The 18,750-nt window shown below is 41.3% G+C and overlaps 1 protein-coding gene across 1 annotated transcript in view; it reads left to right on the plus strand.

Moving 5' to 3' along the window:
- The window catches only part of VWF (von Willebrand factor), a 330,068-nt gene that overhangs the window by 36,643 nt on the left and 274,675 nt on the right, over positions 1 to 18,750 (plus strand). Inside the window, exons 8-9 of the mRNA XM_075603058.1 lie at positions 10,186 to 10,308; positions 10,403 to 10,514. Coding sequence (XP_075459173.1) covers positions 10,186 to 10,308; positions 10,403 to 10,514 — 235 coding nt within the window. The remainder of the gene's footprint in view (positions 1 to 10,185; positions 10,309 to 10,402; positions 10,515 to 18,750) is intronic.

The raw sequence follows: 18,750 nt of genomic DNA on the forward strand, positions 1-18,750 counted from the left end.
GGTGGTAGTGTAAAGCCGGCAGTATACATTAATGTGAGATGGTAGTGTAAAGCCGGCAGTATACGTTAATGTGAGGTGGTAGTGTAAAGCCGGCAGTATACATTAATGTGAGGTGGTAGTGTAAAGCCGGCAGTATACATTAATGTAAGGTGGTAGTGTAAAGCCGGCAGTATACATTAATGTGAGGTGGTAGTGTAAAGCCGGCAGTATACATTAATGTGAGATGGTAGTGTAAAGCTGGCAGTATACATTAATGTGAGGTGGTAGTGTAAAGCCGGCAGTATACATTAATGTGAGATGGTAGTGTAAAGCCGGCAGTATACATTAATGTGAGGTGGTAGTGTAAAGCCGGCAGTATACATTAATGTGAGATGGTAGTGTAAAGCCGGCAGTATACATTAATGTGAGGTGGTAGTGTAACGCCGGCAGTATACATTAATGTGAGATGGTAGTGTAAAGCCGGCAGTATACATTAATGTGAGATGGTAGTGTAAAGCCGGCAGTATACGTTAATGTGAGGTGGTAGTGTAAAGCCGGCAGTATACATTAATGTGAGGTGGTAGTGTAAAGCCGGCAGTATACATTAATGTGAGGTGGTAGTGTAAAGCCGGCAGTATACATTAATGTGAGGTGGTAGTGTAAAGCCGGCAGTATACATTAATGTGAGATGGTAGTGTAAAGCCGGCAGTATACATTAATGTGAGATGGTAGTGTAAAGCCGGCAGTATACATTAATGTGAGATGGTAGTGTAAAGCCGGCAGTATACATTAATGTGAGGTGGTAGTGTAAAGCCGGCAGTATACATTAATGTGAGGTGGTAGTGTAAAGCCGGCAGTATACATTAATGTGAGGTGGTAGTGTAAAGCCGGCAGTATACATTAATGTGAGATGGTAGTGTAAAGCCGGCAGTATACATTAATGTGAGATGGTAGTGTAAAGCCGGCAGTATACGTTAATGTGAGGTGGTAGTGTAAAGCCGGCAGTATACATTAATGTGAGGTGGTAGTGTAAAGCCGGCAGTATACATTAATGTGAGATGGTAGTGTAAAGCCGGCAGTATACATTAATGTGAGATGGTAGTGTAAAGCCGGCAGTATACATTAATGTGAGGTGGTAGTGTAAAGCCGGCAGTATACATTAATGTGAGGTGGTAGTGTAAAGCCGGCAGTATACATTAATGTGAGATGGTAGTGTAAAGCCGGCAGTATACGTTAATGTGAGGTGGTAGTGTAAAGCCGGCAGTATACATTAATGTGAGGTGGTAGTGTAAAGCCGGCAGTATACATTAATGTGAGATGGTAGTGTAAAGCCGGCAGTATACATTAATGTGAGATGGTAGTGTAAAGCCGGCAGTATACATTAATGTGAGATGGTAGTGTAAAGCCGGCAGTATACATTAATGTGAGATGGTAGTGTAACGCCGGCAGTATACATTAATGTGAGATGGTAGTGTAAAGCCGGCAGTATACGTTAATGTGAGATGGTAGTGTAAAGCCGGCAGTATACATTAATGTGAGATGGTAGTGTAAAGCCGGCAGTATACATTAATGTGAGGTGGTAGTGTAAAGCCGGCAGTATACATTAATGTGAGATGGTAGTGTAAAGCCGGCAGTATACATTAATGTGAGGTGGTAGTGTAAAGCCTGCAGTATACTGTACATTAATGTGAGATGGTAGTGTAAAGCCGGCAGTATACATTAATGTGAGGTGGTAGTGTAAAGCCGGCAGTATACATTAATGTGAGATGGTAGTGTAAAGCCGGCAGTATACATTAATGTGAGATGGTAGTGTAAAGCCGGCAGTATACGTTAATGTGAGGTGGTAGTGTAAAGCCGGCAGTATACATTAATGTGAGGTGGTAGTGTAAAGCCGGCAGTATACATTAATGTGAGATGGTAGTGTAAAGCCGGCAGTATACATTAATGTGAGGTGGTAGTGTAAAGCCGGCAGTATACATTAATGTGAGATGGTAGTGTAAAGCCGGCAGTATACATTAATGTGAGGTGGTAGTGTAAAGCCGGCAGTATACATTAATGTGAGATGGTAGTGTAAAGCCGGCAGTATACATTAATGTGAGGTGGTAGTGTAAAGCCGGCAGTATACATTAATGTGAGATGGTAGTGTAAAGCCGGCAGTATACATTAATGTGAGGTGGTAGTGTAAAGCCGGCAGTATACATTAATGTGAGGTGGTAGTGTAAAGCCGGCAGTATACATTAATGTGAGGTGGTAGTGTAAAGCCGGCAGTATACATTAATGTGAGGTGGTAGTGTAAAGCCGGCAGTATACATTAATGTGAGATGGTAGTGTAAAGCCGGCAGTATACATTAATGTGAGATGGTAGTGTAAAGCCGGCAGTATACATTAATGTGAGGTGGTAGTGTAACGCCGGCAGTATACATTAATGTGAGGTGGTAGTGTAAAGCCGGCAGTATACATTAATGTGAGATGGTAGTGTAAAGCCTGCAGTATACATTAATGTGAGGTGGTAGTGTAAAGCCGGCAGTATACATTAATGTGAGGTGGTAGTGTAAAGCCGGCAGTATACATTAATGTGAGATGGTAGTGTAAAGCCGGCAGTATACATTAATGTGAGGTGGTAGTGTAAAGCCGGCAGTATACATTAATGTGAGGTGGTAGTGTAAAGCCGGCAGTATACATTAATGTGAGGTGGTAGTGTAAAGCCGGCAGTATACATTAATGTGAGATGGTAGTGTAAAGCCGGCAGTATACATTAATGTGAGATGGTAGTGTAAAGCCGGCAGTATACATTAATGTGAGATGGTAGTGTAAAGCCGGCAGTATACATTAATGTGAGATGGTAGTGTAAAGCCGGCAGTATACATTAATGTGAGGTGGTAGTGTAAAGCCGGCAGTATACATTAATGTGAGATGGTAGTGTAAAGCCGGCAGTATACATTAATGTGAGATGGTAGTGTAAAGCCGGCAGTATACATTAATGTGAGGTGGTAGTGTAAAGCCGGCAGTATACATTAATGTGAGATGGTAGTGTAAAGCCGGCAGTATACATTAATGTGAGGTGGTAGTGTAAAGCCGGCAGTATACATTAATGTGAGATGGTAGTGTAAAGCCGGCAGTATACATTAATGTGAGGTGGTAGTGTAAAGCCGGCAGTATACATTAATGTGAGGTGATAGTGTAAAGCCGGCAGTATACATTAATGTGAGATGGTAGTGTAAAGCCGGCAGTATACATTAATGTGAGGTGGTAGTGTAAAGCCGGCAGTATACATTAATGTGAGATGGTAGTGTAAAGCCGGCAGTATACATTAATGTGAGATGGTAGTGTAAAGCCGGCAGTATACATTAATGTGAGATGGTAGTGTAAAGCCGGCAGTATACATTAATGTGAGGTGGTAGTGTAAAGCCGGCAGTATACATTAATGTGAGGTGGTAGTGTAAAGCCGGCAGTATACATTAATGTGAGATGGTAGTGTAAAGCCGGCAGTATACATTAATGTGAGATGGTAGTGTAAAGCCGGCAGTATACATTAATGTGAGATGGTAGTGTAAAGCCGGCAGTATACATTAATGTGAGGTGGTAGTGTAAAGCCGGCAGTATACATTAATGTGAGATGGTAGTGTAAAGCCGGCAGTATACATTAATGTGAGATGGTAGTGTAAAGCCGGCAGTATACATTAATGTGAGATGGTAGTGTAAAGCCGGCAGTATACATTAATGTGAGATGGTAGTGTAAAGCCGGCAGTATACATTAATGTGAGATGGTAGTGTAAAGCCTGCAGTATACTGTACATTAATGTGAGATGGTAGGGTAAAGCCGGCAGTATACATTAATGTGAGATGGTAGTGTAAAGCCGGCAGTATACATTAATGTGAGATGGTAGTGTAAAGCCGGCAGTATACATTAATGTGAGATGGTAGTGTAAAGCCGGCAGTATACATTAATGTGAGATGGTAGGGTAAAGCCGGCAGTATACATTAATGTGAGGTGGTAGTGTAAAGCCGGCAGTATACATTAATGTGAGATGGTAGTGTAAAGCCGGCAGTATACATTAATGTGAGATGGTAGTGTAAAGCCGGCAGTATACATTAATGTGAGATGGTAGTGTAAAGCCGGCAGTATACATTAATGTGAGGTGGTAGTGTAAAGCCGGCAGTATACATTAATGTGAGATGGTAGTGTAAAGCCGGCAGTATACATTAATGTGAGATGGTAGTGTAAAGCCGGCAGTATACATTAATGTGAGATGGTAGTGTAAAGCCGGCAGTATACATTAATGTGAGGTGGTAGTGTAAAGCCGGCAGTATACATTAATGTGAGGTGGTAGTGTAAAGCCGGCAGTATACATTAATGTGAGGTGGTAGTGTAAAGCCGGCAGTATACATTAATGTGAGATGGTAGTGTAAAGCCGGCAGTATACATTAATGTGAGGTGGTAGTGTAAAGCCGGCAGTATACATTAATGTGAGATGGTAGTGTAAAGCCGGCAGTATACATTAATGTGAGATGGTAGTGTAAAGCCGGCAGTATACATTAATGTGAGATGGTAGTGTAAAGCCGGCAGTATACATTAATGTGAGATGGTAGTGTAAAGCCGGCAGTATACATTAATGTGAGGTGGTAGTGTAAAGCCGGCAGTATACATTAATGTGAGGTGGTAGTGTAAAGCCGGCAGTATACATTAATGTGAGGTGGTAGTGTAAAGCCGGCAGTATACATTAATGTGAGATGGTAGTGTAAAGCCGGCAGTATACATTAATGTGAGGTGGTAGTGTAAAGCCGGCAGTATACATTAATGTGAGATGGTAGTGTAAAGCCGGCAGTATACATTAATGTGAGATGGTAGTGTAAAGCCGGCAGTATACATTAATGTGAGGTGGTAGTGTAAAGCCGGCAGTATACATTAATGTGAGATGGTAGTGTAAAGCCGGCAGTATACATTAATGTGAGGTGGTAGTGTAAAGCCGGCAGTATACATTAATGTGAGGTGGTAGTGTAACGCCGGCAGTATACATTAATGTGAGGTGGTAGTGTAAAGCCGGCAGTATACATTAATGTGAGATGGTAGTGTAAAGCCGGCAGTATACATTAATGTGAGGTGGTAGTGTAAAGCCGGCAGTATACATTAATGTGAGGTGGTAGTGTAAAGCCGGCAGTATACATTAATGTGAGGTGGTAGTGTAAAGCCGGCAGTATACATTAATGTGAGATGGTAGTGTAAAGCCGGCAGTATACATTAATGTGAGGTGGTAGTGTAAAGCCGGCAGTATACATTAATGTGAGGTGGTAGTGTAAAGCCGGCAGTATACATTAATGTGAGGTGGTAGTGTAAAGCCGGCAGTATACATTAATGTGAGGTGGTAGTGTAAAGCCGGCAGTATACATTAATGTGAGGTGGTAGTGTAAAGCCGGCAGTATACATTAATGTGAGATGGTAGTGTAAAGCCGGCAGTATACATTAATGTGAGGTGGTAGTGTAAAGCCGGCAGTATACATTAATGTGAGGTGGTAGTGTAAAGCCGGCAGTATACATTAATGTGAGGTGGTAGTGTAAAGCCGGCAGTATACATTAATGTGAGGTGGTAGTGTAAAGCCGGCAGTATACATTAATGTAAGGTGGTAGTGTAAAGCCGGCAGTATACATTAATGTGAGATGGTAGTGTAAAGCCGGCAGTATACATTAATGTGAGGTGGTAGTGTAACGCCGGCAGTATACATTAATGTGAGGTGGTAGTGTAAAGCCGGCAGTGTACATTAATGTGAGATGGTAGTGTAAAGCCGGCAGTATACATTAATGTGAGATGGTAGTGTAAAGCCGGCAGTATACATTAATGTGAGGTGGTAGTGTAAAGCCGGCAGTATACATTAATGTGAGATGGTAGTGTAAAGCCGGCAGTATACATTAATGTGAGATGGTAGTGTAAAGCCGGCAGTATACATTAATGTGAGGTGGTAGTGTAAAGCCGGCAGTATACATTAATGTGAGATGGTAGTGTAAAGCCGGCAGTATACATTAATGTGAGATGGTAGTGTAAAGCCGGCAGTATACGTTAATGTGAGATGGTAGTGTAAAGCCGGCAGTATACATTAATGTGAGATGGTAGTGTAAAGCCGGCAGTATACATTAATGTGAGATGGTAGTGTAAAGCCTGCAGTATACATTAATGTGAGATGGTAGTGTAAAGCCGGCAGTATACATTAATGTGAGGTGGTAGTGTAAAGCCTGCAGTATACATTAATGTGAGATGGTAGTGTAAAGCCGGCAGTATACATTAATGTGAGATGGTAGTGTAAAGCCGGCAGTATACATTAATGTGAGATGGTAGTGTAAAGCCGGCAGTATACATTAATGTGAGATGGTAGTGTAAAGCCGGCAGTATACATTAATGTGAGATGGTAGTGTAAAGCCTGCAGTATACATTAATGTGAGATGGTAGTGTAAAGCCGGCAGTATACATTAATGTGAGGTGGTAGTGTAAAGCCGGCAGTATACATTAATGTGAGATGGTAGTGTAAAGCCGGCAGTATACATTAATGTGAGATGGTAGTGTAAAGCCGGCAGTATACATTAATGTGAGGTGGTAGTGTAAAGCCGGCAGTATACATTAATGTGAGATGGTAGTGTAAAGCCGGCAGTATACATTAATGTGAGATGGTAGTGTAAAGCCGGCAGTATACATTAATGTGAGGTGGTAGTGTAAAGCCGGCAGTAGACATTAATGTGAGATGGTAGTGTAAAGCCGGCAGTATACATTAATGTGAGGTGGTAGTGTAAAGCCGGCAGTATACATTAATGTGAGGTGGTAGTGTAAAGCCGGCAGTATACATTAATGTGAGATGGTAGTGTAAAGCCGGCAGTATACATTAATGTGAGATGGTAGTGTAAAGCCGGCAGTATACATTAATGTGAGGTGTTAGTGTAAAGCCGGCAGTATACATTAATGTGAGATGGTAGTGTAAAGCCGGCAGTATACATTAATGTGAGATGGTAGTGTAACGCCGGCAGTATACATTAATGTGAGGTGGTAGTGTAAAGCCGGCAGTATACATTAATGTGAGGTGGTAGTGTAAAGCCGGCAGTATACATTAATGTGAGGTGGTAGTGTAAAGCCGGCAGTATACATTAATGTGAGGTGGTAGTGTAAAGCCGGCAGTATACATTAATGTGAGGTGGTAGTGTAAAGCCGGCAGTATACATTAATGTAAGGTGGTAGTGTAAAGCCGGCAGTATACATTAATGTGAGATGGTAGTGTAAAGCCGGCAGTATACATTAATGTGAGATGGTAGTGTAAAGCCGGCAGTATACATTAATGTGAGATGGTAGTGTAAAGCCGGCAGTATACATTAATGTGAGGTGGTAGTGTAAAGCCGGCAGTATACATTAATGTGAGATGGTAGTGTAAAGCCGGCAGTATACATTAATGTGAGATGGTAGTGTAAAGCCGGCAGTATACATTAATGTGAGATGGTAGTGTAAAGCCGGCAGTATACATTAATGTGAGATGGTAGTGTAAAGCCGGCAGTATACATTAATGTGAGGTGGTAGTGTAAAGCCGGCAGTATACATTAATGTGAGGTGGTAGTGTAAAGCCGGCAGTATACATTAATGTAAGGTGGTAGTGTAAAGCCGGCAGTATACATTAATGTGAGATGGTAGTGTAAAGCCGGCAGTATACATTAATGTGAGATGGTAGTGTAAAGCCGGCAGTATACATTAATGTGAGGTGGTAGTGTAAAGCCGGCAGTATACATTAATGTGAGATGGTAGTGTAAAGCCGGCAGTATACATTAATGTGAGGTGGTAGTGTAAAGCCGGCAGTATACATTAATGTGAGATGGTAGTGTAAAGCCGGCAGTATACATTAATGTGAGATGGTAGTGTAAAGCCGGCAGTATACATTAATGTGAGGTGGTAGTGTAAAGCCGGCAGTATACATTAATGTGAGATGGTAGTGTAAAGCCGGCAGTATACATTAATGTGAGATGGTAGTGTAAAGCCGGCAGTATACATTAATGTGAGGTGGTAGTGTAAAGCCGGCAGTATACATTAATGTGAGATGGTAGTGTAAAGCCGGCAGTATACATTAATGTGAGATGGTAGTGTAAAGCCGGCAGTATACATTAATGTGAGGTGGTAGTGTAAAGCCGGCAGTATACATTAATGTGAGATGGTAGTGTAAAGCCGGCAGTATACATTAATGTGAGATGGTAGTGTAAAGCCGGCAGTATACATTAATGTGAGGTGGTAGTGTAAAGCCGGCAGTATACATTAATGTGAGATGGTAGTGTAAAGCCGGCAGTATACATTAATGTGAGGTGGTAGTGTAAAGCCGGCAGTATACATTAATGTGAGGTGGTAGTGTAAAGCCGGCAGTATACATTAATGTGAGGTGGTAGTGTAAAGCCGGCAGTATACATTAATGTGAGATGGTAGTGTAAAGCCGGCAGTATACATTAATGTGAGATGGTAGTGTAAAGCCGGCAGTATACATTAATGTGAGATGGTAGTGTAAAGCCGGCAGTATACATTAATGTGAGATGGTAGTGTAAAGCCGGCAGTATACATTAATGTGAGGTGGTAGTGTAAAGCCGGCAGTATACATTAATGTGAGATGGTAGTGTAAAGCCGGCAGTATACATTAATGTGAGGTGGTAGTGTAAAGCCGGCAGTATACATTAATGTGAGATGGTAGTGTAAAGCCGGCAGTATACATTAATGTGAGATGGTAGTGTAAAGCCGGCAGTATACATTAATGTGAGATGGTAGTGTAAAGCCGGCAGTATACATTAATGTGAGATGGTAGTGTAAAGCCGGCAGTATACATTAATGTGAGGTGGTAGTGTAAAGCCGGCAGTATACATTAATGTGAGGTGGTAGTGTAAAGCCGGCAGTATACATTAATGTGAGATGGTAGTGTAAAGCCGGCAGTATACATTAATGTGAGATGGTAGTGTAAAGCCGGCAGTATACATTAATGTGAGATGGTAGTGTAAAGCCGGCAGTATACATTAATGTGAGATGGTAGTGTAAAGCCGGCAGTATACATTAATGTGAGGTGGTAGTGTAAAGCCGGCAGTATACATTAATGTGAGATGGTAGTGTAAAGCCGGCAGTATACATTAATGTGAGATGGTAGTGTAAAGCTGGCAGTATACATTAATGTGAGATGGTAGTGTAAAGCCGGCAGTATACATTAATGTGAGATGGTAGTGTAAAGCCGGCAGTATACATTAATGTGAGATGGTAGTGTAAAGCCGGCAGTATACATTAATGTGAGATGGTAGTGTAAAGCCGGCAGTATACATTAATGTGAGATGTTAGTGTAAAGCCGGCAGTATACATTAATGTGAGATGGTAGTGTAAAGCCGGCAGTATACATTAATGTGAGATGGTAGTGTAAAGCCGGCAGTATACATTAATGTGAGATGGTAGTGTAAAGCCGGCAGTATACATTAATGTGAGGTGGTAGTGTAAAGCCGGCAGTATACATTAATGTGAGATGGTAGTGTAAAGCCGGCAGTATACATTAATGTGAGGTGGTAGTGTAACGCCGGCAGTATACATTAATGTGAGATGGTAGTGTAAAGCCGGCAGTATACATTAATGTGAGGTGGTAGTGTAAAGCCGGCAGTATACATTAATGTGAGATGGTAGTGTAAAGCCGGCAGTATACATTAATGTGAGGTGGTAGTGTAACGCCGGCAGTATACATTAATGTGAGGTGGTAGTGTAAAGCCGGCAGTATACATTAATGTGAGGTGGTAGTGTAAAGCCGGCAGTATACATTAATGTGAGATGGTAGTGTAAAGCCGGCAGTATACATTAATGTGAGGTGGTAGTGTAACGCCGGCAGTATACATTAATGTGAGGTGGTAGTGTAAAGCCGGCAGTATACATTAATGTGAGATGGTAGTGTAAAGCCGGCAGTATACATTAATGTGAGATGGTAGTGTAAAGCCGGCAGTATACATGAATGTGAGATGGTAGTGTAAAGCCGGCAGTATACATTAATGTGAGATGGTAGTGTAAAGCCGGCAGTATACATTAATGTGAGATGGTAGTGTAAAGCCGGCAGTATACATTAATGTGAGATGGTAGTGTAAAGCCGGCAGTATATCACCAGATACACACTTTTCAGTTTTAGATATGAAGCAATTATCAAAGTTTTGATCACTGTAATATTTGATTGTGTTACTCTCAGACCCCCCGTGCCCGCCTGGGATGGGATACAGTTCGTGTATGTCGCCTTGTGCCCAAACCTGCCAGAGTCTCAATATAAATGAAGTCTGTCAAGAACAATGTGTCGATGGCTGCAGCTGTCCAGGTAAATCTCATTTGTAGTCATCTTTATAAAAAGAAAAATTGGCAAAGTCTTCACTAAATCCAATGTACTTAATGGTCTCTGTTCTTATGTACAGATGGGAAGGTTCTTGATGGTGAGCGATGTATTGACGTCTCTGAGTGTTCATGTATCCATTCTGGCAGGCGGTATCCTGTGGGTTCAACTATCTCTCGGGATTGTAACTCATGGTAAGTGACACCCACCTGGTGATTTCTACATTATGAACTATACCTTCTATTTATGAAAAAGAATTAACATTCACAAGGCTGGTTTTACACTTGAACAGTAAAGTGGAACAATGAATTGCGTCTCATAAATCAAAGATCAGGGCACATTCAATATCACTGCATCCTATATCATACATCATACATCATGTATCCTATATCATACATCATGTATCCTATATCATACATCATACATCATGTATCCTATATCATACATCATGCATCATAGAGGCTGCATGATGCATGATGTATCATACATCAAACAGCATGCATCCGTTATCATACATCATGCATCCTATATCATACATCAAACATAAAACATCATACATCCTATATCATACATCAAACATCATGCATCCTATATCATACATCATACATCATGCATCCTATATCATACATCATGCATCCTATATCATACATCATGCATCCTACAGTATATCATACATCATGCATCCTATATCATGCATCCTATATCATACATCATGCATCCTATATCATACATCATGCATCATGCATCCTATATCATACATCATGCATCCTATATCATACATCATGCATCCTATATCATACATCATGCATCCTATATCATACATCATGCCTCCTATATCATGCATCCTATATCATACATCATGCATCCTATATCATACATCAAACATCATACAGTACATCCTATATCATACATCAAACATCATGCATCCTATATCATACATCATACATCATGCATCCTATATCATACATCATGCATCCTATATCATACATCATACATCATGCATCCTATATCATACATCATGCATCCTATATCATATATCATACATCATGCATCCTATATCATACATCAAACATCATGCATCCTATATCATACATCATGCATCCTATATCATACATCATACATCATACATCATACATCCTATATCATACATCATGCATCCTATATCATACATCAAACATCATGCATCTTATATCATACATCAAACATCATGCATCCTATATCATACATCATGCATCCTATATCATACATCATGCATCCTATATCATAAATCATGCATTCTATATCATACATCATGCATCCATCCTATATCATACATCATGCATCCTATATCATACATCATGCATTCTATATTATACATCATGCATTTTATAGTATACATCATGCATCCTATATCATACATCATACATAATACATGTCAGCTGTTAGTTTTTTTTGACACAGACCAGCAGAAAACAATTTGAAAAAATGTATTGTTCAATGTATGTTGTTTTACAATTCTTAATATGCGTATTTACAAGGGAAAAGGTTAACATCTATATTATTAATTGTGGGAACATGTTACACTGCCATATGCATGTGCAGACACATACGGTACATATACAGTATATATGTACATATAAAACAGATCTGCTGAGGTGAGCAGCTTTAATAAACATTTCTCACACACAGAGCGTCCCTAAGGCCTCTTTATAACCTGCTGTGCATTGGGATTAGTAATTACAGGCAAAGTAAACAAGGCAGCCGATTACATGGGGGCAATTAATATAAAATAGCTTTTTATACTGAATATCTTTTTACAAAGCAATACTAACAGTCTATACACATACATATATATATAAATATATATATATATATATATATATATATATATATATATTTATATATATATAATCAAAAAATAAATAGATGATACCGTTCTGTGGCTAACGAAATGCTTTTATTTGTGCGAGCTTTCGAGATACACTGATCTGTATATGTATGTGTATCTCGAAAGGTCGAACAAATAAAAGCATTGCGTTAGCCACAGAACGGTATCATCTATTTATTTTTTGATTATTGAAGCTCGGCTAACACGGTACTGATACCTCTACATATATATATATATACATACATGTAGAGGTATCAGTACCGTGTTAGCCGAGCTTCAATAATCAAAAAATAAATAAACGATACCGTTCTGTGGCTAACGAAATGCTTTTATTTGTGCGAGCTTTCGAGATACACTGATCTCTTCTTCCGGCGATGTTACAATGAATGAAGCAAGCAAAGGGTGTACTTAAAAACAGTGTCTCTTGGAATGTTATCTGTGCTCGTCCCTCCCCCGTGTGTGGATGTGATTTAGGGCTAGAGGTGTTAAATGGTACCTGAAATTAAGTGATGTAAGAGTGTGTGTGTCTGTGTGAATATAAATGAATGGAGAGCCCACAGTGTATAAAGTGCTTTACAAAAGGTGTGTGTGGAGTGGGAGTGGATATAAATGGTGTGGGTAGGTGTGGAAATGTGAGAGATTGTAGCATAACTAAAAGTGTGTGTAGATACTATGTGGTCCCTATTGGTGTATAGGGATGGAAAAACAAGGAGTATTAGTATGTGTAAGAGACAGCTGTGTGTGCATACATATAGCACAGTATCTGCATGTCTTAGGCAGGTCTGCAACCCCACCGTTTCCCCATCATCACCCAGCATACAGCACTTCCACTGCAGCAAGGGATTCTGGGAAATGACATGCAAATGAGCACACAGTATTATGGTATAGCCTATCCCATAGCCTCTTATGCATATCCAGTTAAAATCAACCCCACACTGATGAGACCCATCAAGGTCGAAACAGCTGTCTGTGGGTGGTTTTCTGGGTATGCACCTTAACCCTGGCTGTGCTCAAAGCTGTGACCATGCAGCAAGCTTAAGCCTATAGGGAACCATGTTAAAAATGGTTTTTGAGGCAAAAAGTGACACTGTGTGCTCATTTGCATGTCATTTCCCAGAATCCCTTGCTGCAGTGGAAGTGCTGTATGCTGGGTGATGATGGAGAAAGGTGGGGTTGCAGACCTGCCTAAGACATGCAGATGAGCATACAGTTGTATTTGCATATTTGCTTTCCTGTGAAGGGTTTTTGTCACTTTTTTTACTCACCATAACTTAACTCAGTATTATATATATACAAATACAGATACATATACATATATACAATTACAGATACATATACATGTACATATTTACAAATACAGATACATATATACAAATACAGATACATATATACAAATACAGATACATATATACAAATACAGATACATATATACAAATACAGATACATATATACAAATACAGATACATATATACAAATACAGATACATATATACAAATACAGATACATATATACAAATACAGATACATATATACAAATACAGATACATATATACAAATACAGATACATATATACAAATACAGATACATCTACAATCATATATACAAATACAGATACATATATACAGGTATATACACACACACACACACGCGCACGCACGCACGCACGTCGCCAATAGAAATCATGGGGCCCAGGACAAATGAAAGGAGCCGGGCTGCCGCCCCCCGAACCCATAGCGCACATACCATGAAAAAATATTCTTTAGCGCACAACTTTTACTTAACTGTTTTCTTCTTATTGTAATACAGAAAAAAACATTACAATCAATCTGTTTATTTTTATATTTTCAACAAAAGACAGGTGACTGCCTGAGTGACTGTGGGTGAGTGACTGGGTGGGTGAGTGACTGAGTAGGTGAATACTGGGTAGGTGAGTGACTGGGTGGGTTAGTGGGTTGGTGGGTGAGTGACTTGAGTGAGTGGGTGAGTGGGTGGGTGAGTGACTGGGTGAGTGTGTGATTGGGTGGATGAGTGAGTGACTGCATGGGTGGCTGGGTGAGTGGATGGGTGAGTGGGTGAGGGAGTGATTGGGTGGGTGAGTAGGTGGGTGAGTGACTGGGTGGGTGAGTGATTGACGTTGATCGGGTGGGTGTTGCCTCCTGCTTCTTTGCCCACCAGGCTCGAGGTAGGCTCGGGGAGGGGTGCGGGAGGTAGGCGGCTGAGGGGTGGGCGAGACTAGCGGGCTAATTCCGCGGCTGTTGCCCGGGGCAGGAGGCGGGCGTGGGGGAAGCTGGGTTGGCGGGCATGGGGGAAGCTGGGTTGGTGGGCGCGGGGGATGCTGGGTTGGCGGGCGCGGGGGAAGCTGGGTTGGCGGGCGCGGGGGAAGCTGGGTTGGCGGGCGCGGGGGAAGCTGGGTTGGCGGGCGCGGGGGAAGCTGGGTTGGTGTTTGCGGGCTCGCAAAGGCACTTCCCCTCCTTCCCACGTTGGGGGAGGGGAGAGGAGCGGGCCCACAGGAAGCAGGCCGGACACCCTGCTTCCCAGCGCATGCGCGCCGAGACTTCGGCTCTGCACATGCGCACAGGGAATCGCCGCCATTTTTTTTAAATAAAACGGGCACGCCAACCCCGGCAGACCCCCCTGTTGGCGGCCCTGACAGATACATCTACATATATACAAATACAGATACATATACATATTTACAAATATATATACAAATACAAATACAGATACATATTATTTATTTATTTATAAAATGTTTTACCAGGAAGTAGTACATTGAGAGTTACCTCTCGTTTTCATGTATGTCCTGGACATACATATACAGATACATATACACAAATACAGTGGGTTAAACATATTTACACTGTTTATGTCATTGGTTTTGCAATAATCTGGAGCACGTGAACAGAATGTGAGAAGGATAGCTGGTAACACTCTGATAGATTTGCATGTTGTGACTTCTACTGATTCAAAATCAAAATTAAGCTTTTTGTACAAGAGCATGTGAGGCTTCATATATCCCCCTCAATAAAAAATGTTACCTGAGGGTATGTGTATATACATATGTATATATATATATCTTATAATACTAACATAATATTTATATGTGTTTGTATACAGTATCTGCAGGCACGGCCTCTGGGTATATATGTATATATATATATATATCTGTTTAGGCCACTTAGCAGTGGCCTAAACAGAGATCGAAATTTTATGAGTCATTACTGACACTAGCGAACTCTCTTCCCATGAGCGCTAAAGGCCATGTCTGTACATACTGTGCTATATGTATGCACACACAGCTGTCTCTCACACATACTAACACTCCTTATTTTTCCATCCATATACACCAATAGGGACCACATAGTATCCACACACACTTTTAGTTGTGCTACAAACTCTCACATTTCCACACCCACCCACACCATTTATATCCCTCTCACTCCACACACACCTTGTGTAGAGCACTGTTTATACTGTGGGCTCTCCATTCATTTTTATTCACACTGATACACATACACACTCTTTCTTCACTTGCTTTCAGTTACCCTTTGACACCTCTAGCCATAAAACACATCCACACGGGGGAAGGAACAGCACAGATAACATTCCAAGAGACACTGTTTTTAAGTTATCCTTGCTTCATTCATTGTAACATCGCCGGAAGAAGAGATCAGTGTATCTCGAAAGCTCGCACAAATAAAAGCATTTCGTTAGCCACAGAACGGTATCATCTATTTATTTTTTGATTATTGAAGCTCGGCTAACACGGTACTGATACCTCTACATATATATATATATATATATATATATATAAAACATAATACTGAGTTAAGTTATGGTGAGTAAAAAAAGTGACAAAAACCCTCCACAGGAAAGCAAATATGCAAATATAGCTGTATGCTCATCTGCATGTCTTAGGCAGGTCTGCAACCCCGCCTTTCCCCATTATCACCCAGCATACAGCACTTCCACTGCAGCAAGGGATTCTGGGAAATGACATGCAAATGAGCACACAGTGTCACTTTTTGCCTCAATAACCATTTTTAACATGGTTCCCTATAGGCTTAAGCTTGCTGCATGGTCACAGCTTTGAGCACAGCCAGGGTTAAGGTGCATACCCAGAAAACCACCCACAGACAGCTGTTTCGACCTTGATTGGTCTCATCAGTGTGGGGTTGATTTTACTGGGAATGCAAGAGAGGCTATGGGATAGGCTTAACCATAATACTGAGTTAAGTTATGGTGAGTAAAAAAAGTGACAAAAACCCTCCACAGGAAAGCAAATATGCAAATATAGCTGTATGCTCATCTGCATGTCTTAGGCAGGTCTGCAACCCCGCCTTTCCCCATTATCACCCAGCATACAGCACTTCCACTGCAGCAAGGGATTCTGGGAAATGACATGCAAGTGAGCACACAGTGTCACTTTTTGCCTCAATAACCATTTTTAACATGGTTCCCTATAGGCTTAAGCTTGCTGCATGGTCACAGCTGTATGCTGGGTGATAATGGGGAAAGGCGGGGTTGCAGACCTGCCTAAGACATGCAGATGAGCATACAGCTATATTTGCATATTTGCTTTCCTGTGGAGGGTTTTTGTCACTTTTTTTACTCACCATAACTTAACTCAGTATTATGGTTTAGCCTATCCCATAGCCTCTCTTGCATTCCCAGTAAAATCAACCCCACACTGATGAGACCAATCAAGGTCGAAACAGCTGTCTGTGGGTGGTTTTCTGGGTATGCACCTTAACCCTGGCTGTGCTCAAAGCTGTGACCATGCAGCAAGCTTAAGCCTATAGGGAACCATGTTAAAAATGGTTATTGAGGCAAAAAGTGACACTGTGTGCTCATTTGCATGTCATTTCCCAGAATCCCTTGCTGCAGTGGAAGTGCTGTATGCTGGGTGATAATGGGGAAAGGCGGGGTTGCAGACCTGCCTAAGACATGCAGATGAGCATACAGCTATATTTGCATATTTGCTTTCCTGTGGAGGGTTTTTGTCACTTTTTTTACTCACCATAACTTAACTCAGTATTATGGTTTAGCCTATCCCATAGCCTCTCTTGCATTCCCAGTAAAATCAACCCCACACTGATGAGACCAATCAAGGTCGAAACAGCTGTCTGTGGGTGGTTTTCTGGGTATGCACCTTAACCCTGGCTGTGCTCAAAGCTGTGACCATGCAGCAAGCTTAAGCCTATAGGGAACCATGTTAAAAATGGTTATTGAGGCAAAAAGTGACACTGTGTGCTCATTTGCATGTCATTTCCCAGAATCCCTTGCTGCAGTGGAAGTACTGTATGCTGGGTGATAATGGGGAAAGGCGGGGTTGCAGACCTGCCTAAGACATGCAGATGAGCATACAGTTGTATTTGCATATATATATATATATATATATATATATACATATACAGATACAGTTAGGTCCGGAAATAATTGGACACTGACGCAATTTTCATAATTGTGGCTCTGTACGCCACCACAATGGATTTGAAATGAAACAACCGAGATGCAATAGAAGTGCAGACTTTCAGCTTTAATTCAAGGGGTTGAACAAATATTTCGTATGAAACGTTTAGGAATTGTAACCATTTTCATACACAGTCCCCTTATTTCAGGGGCTCAAATGTAATTGGACAAATTAACACAATCATAAATAAAATGTTCATTTTTAATACTTTGTCGAGAATCCTTTGCAGGCAATGACTGCTTGAAGTCTGGAATGCGGGGACATCACCAAACGCTGGGTTTCCCCCTTTGTGATGCTTGCCAGGCCTTTACTGCAGCTGTCTTCAGTTGTTGTTTGTTCTTGGGTCTTTCTGCCTTAAGATTTGTCTTCAGCAAGTGAAATGCATGCTCGATCGGGTTGAGATCAGGTGATTGACTCGGCATTGCAGAATATTCCACTTCTTTGCCTTAAAAAACTCCTGGGTTGCTTTCGCAGTATGTTTTGGGTCATTGTCCATCTGTAAAGTGAAGCGCCGTCAACTTCGCTCAATTTGGCTGAATCTGAGCAGGCAATATATCCCTATACACTTCAGAATTCATCCGGCTGCTTCTGTCTTCTGTCACATCATCAATAAACACTAGTGACCCAGTGCCATTGTAAGCCATGCATGCCCATGCCATCACACTGCCTCCACCGTGTTTTACAGATGATGCGGTATGCTTCGGATCATGACCCGTTCCAAGCCTTCTCCATACTTTTTTCTTCCCATCATTCTGGTTCAGGTTGATCTTAGTTTCCTTTGTCCAAAGAATGCTGTTCCAGAACTGGGCTGGCTTTTTTAGATAGTGTTTGGCAAAGTCTAATCTGACCTTTCTATTCTTGAGTCTTATGAATGGTTTGCACCTTGTGGTGAGCCCTCTGTATTTGCTCTCGTGAAGTCTTCTCTTTATTGTAGACTTGGATAATGATATGCCTACCTCCTGGAGAGTGTTCTTCACTTGGCTGGATGTTGTAAAGGTGTCACGCTGTGCTCACCACAAACAAGACGAGACCCCGGTACTGAGATGGGAGTAGTAACAAACACCAGCCACAGGCACGGGGGCCACGTCCGG

The sequence above is a fragment of the Ascaphus truei genome, chromosome 5 (genome assembly GCF_040206685.1).
Source record: "Ascaphus truei isolate aAscTru1 chromosome 5, aAscTru1.hap1, whole genome shotgun sequence".
Lineage (NCBI taxonomy): Eukaryota > Metazoa > Chordata > Amphibia > Anura > Ascaphidae > Ascaphus > Ascaphus truei.